This window comes from Glandiceps talaboti, chromosome 14 (assembly GCF_964340395.1).
Source record: "Glandiceps talaboti chromosome 14, keGlaTala1.1, whole genome shotgun sequence".
NCBI classification, from domain to species: domain Eukaryota; kingdom Metazoa; phylum Hemichordata; class Enteropneusta; family Spengelidae; genus Glandiceps; species Glandiceps talaboti.
Window position 1 is genome coordinate 13,587,043 of NC_135562.1, and position 5,000 is coordinate 13,592,042.

At 37.4% G+C, this 5,000-nt stretch overlaps 1 protein-coding gene across 1 annotated transcript in view; it reads left to right on the forward strand.

The window, feature by feature from the left end:
• LOC144445290 (hephaestin-like protein) overlaps positions 1-5,000 on the forward strand; it is a 30,838-nt gene that overhangs the window by 10,979 nt on the left and 14,859 nt on the right. Inside the window, exons 13-16 of the mRNA XM_078134832.1 lie at positions 705-1,037; positions 1,532-1,839; positions 3,974-4,159; positions 4,898-5,000. The exon at positions 4,898-5,000 is cut by the window's right edge and continues 8 nt beyond it. Of these exons, the coding sequence (XP_077990958.1) occupies positions 705-1,037; positions 1,532-1,839; positions 3,974-4,159; positions 4,898-5,000 (930 nt within the window). The remainder of the gene's footprint in view (positions 1-704; positions 1,038-1,531; positions 1,840-3,973; positions 4,160-4,897) is intronic.

Genomic DNA, 5,000 nt, shown 5'->3' on the forward strand with positions numbered 1-5,000 from the left:
TACAGAACTATTGCCCTGGGGAAAGAATAGAACATGACTAGTGTCTCACTGTATGGAAATGGAGGTCATTGCTGGTCACCAGTCAATACCACATGACACGATTTAAGCCAATCACTGACGGATGCATGGAATCGATTTGTTTTCATAATTACCTATATTGTATGGAGTGTATATGACAAGATATATTTGTGCTATAAGTGCTATATTTCCAAAGTATACTATCACTTTAATACCTCAATGTAGCCATTGTTTCAAGTAGGATGTCTGGCATGGTAGTTGAAGCTGACGTTGCCAACGATATAATCATAGTCAGATTGTTCACTGCTCTATTTGGTACAAAAAGTAGTGTCGCATCTAAATCGCTATTTGTATATGACACTCACGAATTGTGGCAATGAAACTCACGAATACAAAACTGCCGTATGTTTCCTATGATATAAACATTCATTTGAAATGAAACATAAACTTTACAGTCCCAATATAACGGGGAAGCAATCAACAAACTAAGATAGACACAAACTAAAACTGTTGTTGTTGTTGTAGTTTTAGTTTTAGTTTTTGCCTGTGTTAACAAGCCGATTCAAGTAGTTGACATTATAATTTTCACTCACTGTCTTGCCGTGTGGTTTTCACGATCACGGATTACAAGGACCTATTTTAATGACAGGACCATTAAAAGCATGCAATTACTTTTATGTTACAAGTTTTGCGTATGAGCAAACACACAGAGGGGACACAACAGTTGGCAAGGTTTACAAGAAAGCATTATACAGGGAGTTCACTGATGAAACATTTTCAGCTCTGAAACATCGTTCTAAAGAAGAGCATCACCTTGGATTACTGGGACCGGTTGTTAAAGCGGAAGTTGGCGAAGTTATTCAAATCGTGTTTTACAACTTGGCGTCTAGAAATTACTCTATTCACCCACATGGCGTTGTCTATTCAAAGGACACAGAAGGCGCTCCATACAAGGATGGCACCAGTGGAAACATGCGGAAGGATGATGGTGTCATGCCGGGTGATACTTTCACATACACGTATGCCTGTTTTATGATTTTTTTTTATAATCTGTCATGCTATGTACCTGCTACTGACCATAATATGTCTTTATGTCCATAGCTGCATTTTCAAGTTCGTTTCTGAAATGAGTAATGAGTTTACATTCATTTCAATAGTAGATTTGAAGATTGATGTGAAATTTAAAAAAAAAAAAAAATTCTGAAAAATTTATACTATTGGCTATGTTGGTCGAGGTTTTGTTTTCGAATTTGTGCAGAAATTCAGATGTATCATTCATATGACAATTGCCTTTTATAACGTTCCCTTTGATTGGGGAAAACAACGGAAATAGTCTACAGCTTACATCAAAATTAATAACTAGAAACATAATTATAGCTTTGCATCATACCAAAACTGAAACTTAGCATATTAACCGTGGCATAGAGTTTGTCATAAAATATGAAACAGCATTTCTCGTTCCATATGTACTTTCTATTTCCACACGTTTTATCCGTGCATATTTATATTTCAGTTGGGAAGTTCCACCAAGTGCCGGACCAACAGATGATGATCCAAACTGTATTACCTGGGTGTACTATTCAGCCGTGGACTACGTACGAGATACAAGTTCTGGTTTGATTGGTCCTCTTGTCGTGTGCAAACAAGGAGTATTAGATGCCGACAATAAACGTACAGACGTAGATAAAGAATTTGCACTTTTGTTTTCCATTAATGATGAAAATGACAGTTGGTATTTGGATGAAAATATCCAACGATACTGTGGTACACCGGATTCAGTTGATAGGGGTGGTTTATGGGGTTTCTCCAACTCAATGCACGGTGAGTAAACTTCTACATTGTAAGTTGTATTGCTATGTCCAATGCTTTTAGCCCCTTGCATGGCGACACGATTCTCATTGTTAGAGGTAAGCTTTCTAGTCCAACACGGACATACAGTATACGACTTTCACCTTAACGTCTTCAAAGTCAAATTCACTACGCGCAATAATTTGGAGTTTTGCACATTGGGGCACCAATTAATTTATGTGTCTACACCAACATTATCAGGGGGAGAGCTGTTTGATAGGATGATATCCTATGACCTTGACCTTCATATTTAAGGTCAATTAGCCTTTAACTGGACACCTTTGAATTGTGGACATATGTACTATTATTACAATTAAATATGAGCTTTGATTTATGAACAGAAATTGATCTTTGACCATCAAGATGTAGGGTCAATAGTCTTCTATAGTCTTCGAATGCATAAGACTTCCTTGTAGAAATATTAAAATTCACACACCTTAATTCATATCATGGTCGTAGACAATCATGTTCAGCACAGAATTTATATACATAGAATGAAATTTGATCTTTAAGTGTTATGCGCAAATGCTTTGACGACCAGTTAAACACGAGTGTAATCAACCAGATAGATCAATCGAAAGAAGAATACTGTATTAGTAACCGGGAAATGCGATTACAGCACTGTAGATTCTACTGTAACAGTTATTGTGAAATGAATTTAGTGAAATTCACAGTTACGGAAATCAAAACAAACCCAGATCTTGATCTTTGTCTGCCTGACCAACTCAATGACTGACTGACTGACTGACTGACTGACGATTGTCAAAGACAGACAGACAGACAGACAGACAGACAGACAAACAGACAGACAGACAGACAATCAGTCAGGTAGACAGCAACATATACACATATAAAAAGGCAGAAAGACATAAAACAGGCAGTGTAAGTAGGTAGCAAGACAGAGAAAAGACAAATAAACAAAGAAACTTATAAAATTAAGCAATAACCCCCGCCGAAGGCGGGTATACACAAGATTTTGGTACAATTCGCGACATATAGCACGAGCCGAATGGCGAGTGCTATATGGAGCGAATTGTACCAAATTCGAGTGTATACCCGCCTTTGGCGGGGGTTATTGCTATTATATTATATCAAAATATGTGTCTATTTGTTCTAAATGTGATTCTGTGGTTATGTATATGCCCGAAAAGGCGAATTCGCACGTACAGAAAAAGATCGTCGGTAATAAATCGTCGGGAACGAGCATATTTTGATGAGTGGATACGTTCATGTCGCCCCCCCCCCCACACACACACTGCGTGAACACAAACCATACACTGCATTACATTGCATTGATAAATTACTTTATTTACATCATATATTGCAAAACGAAAACGCGTTGAAAACTAGCAACAAAGAAAACGGGGCAAGAGGTCAAAGAAAGTAACAATTTTGTTTGGATATTTACATAAGAACAATACAATCTTGTACACTGCTAAAAATAGATGTCTCGGCGTTGAATCAGTTGAATCGGAGAAAGCTTGAGACAGTAAATCGGAGATGCGACGTTTCACGTTCTACTTTAATTTAATGGACACATTGAACATTGACTGAACCTGAAAATGTACAGTTTTGAAATAATCCTGACGCACTTGACTGATGGTTAAAAGTTAAATTGGTGTTGCTTGATTCAACGAGAGCAGGACGCTGACGGCTCGTTGCATGGGTGAACTTGTACCTTATCAGCCATGGCCAGTGATGTTGAAGCCACTGATCGATCGTTGCTTTCGATCGCAAGGTCATCAGTGGAATTATTTGGACTACTGTAACCCAAACTATTGTACAGGATACCTGACATACCTTTACTCTGAGGAAGTGTTAACTTATTGGTATAAGAACGAACACTAGCTTCATTTTTGTGAGTACTATTCATATGCTAGTTTAGGGGCCCGTTTTACCACTGCCAGCGTGGTAAAATGGGATTTTACCACAGCTATTATCCAATCAGAATGGCACATAGTAGCATGATATAATATAATGTGATATTTTATGACTAAAGAGTACAAACTGCATAATATATTTTGCAAATAACCCCTCGCTATATATTACTAATGGTCTCAATTCCATCTCTTCCAGTTAAATATGTTCTATATATTTCGCCTGGCAGGAATAAATGGATTAATCTATGCTAATCTGGAAGGTCTGGAGATGTCAGTTGGGGACACTGTAGAGTGGTATCTGATTGGATTTGGCACTCACTACGACATACATCCGGTCCATTTCCACGGAGAAACAATTGTAGTTCAGCAATCTGGTCTAGAACACCGGGCAGATGTTTACGACCTCTTTCCTGGTAAGGATATTAACTTCCGCCTTCTTATCAATTATGAACCTTGTTAATGTTTTTTTCGAATTACAAATATTTGAAATAGCCCTCTTGAAATTTGATACAAACTTTGAATGAAAGTAGCTTTGTTTATGTTTACAAAAGTAGAAGATCTCCCAACACACATGTATTAATTATTTGGTAAAAGTCCTTCTTTTTCAATTTAATAACTTTATTGTCTTTATAATATAACTGGGGAAATTTGTCTTTATGGTCAAAATATACAAAATACACAGTGAATGACATGACATGGCATGACATGACATGACATGGCATCACACCACACGACATCATATCACATACCACACCACACCACATCACATCACGTCATATCACGTCACACCACAGCACAGCACAGCACAGCACAGCACAGCACATCACATCATACCACACCACATCAATTCATTTGGATACAGACATCTTGATGTGTTGATTACTACATGACCATTGGTCAAAGATTTCAAGGTACTATCCAACATCAGAACAACGCATGAAGGGATACTGCAGATCAACTGTACAGAAAATTGCTTTACTTGTAACTCCTGTGTGGCGACAGCCAATGGTTTTATCTGTTGTGGTCACAATTCGAGAAAGATCAAACCTGTTTTTAAGTTAGGTTACATAATACGAAATATTGTTAATTATGCAACAATAAAACCCGCCTCTATCTGACTAACATAATAATTTGATTATTTCCTCTAATAGGTGTCTACAAGACAGTTAGGATGATAGCTAAGAATCCTGGACGTTGGTTATTACATTGCCATGTCAGTGATCATATCGATCGAGGAATGGAAGCAACTTATTT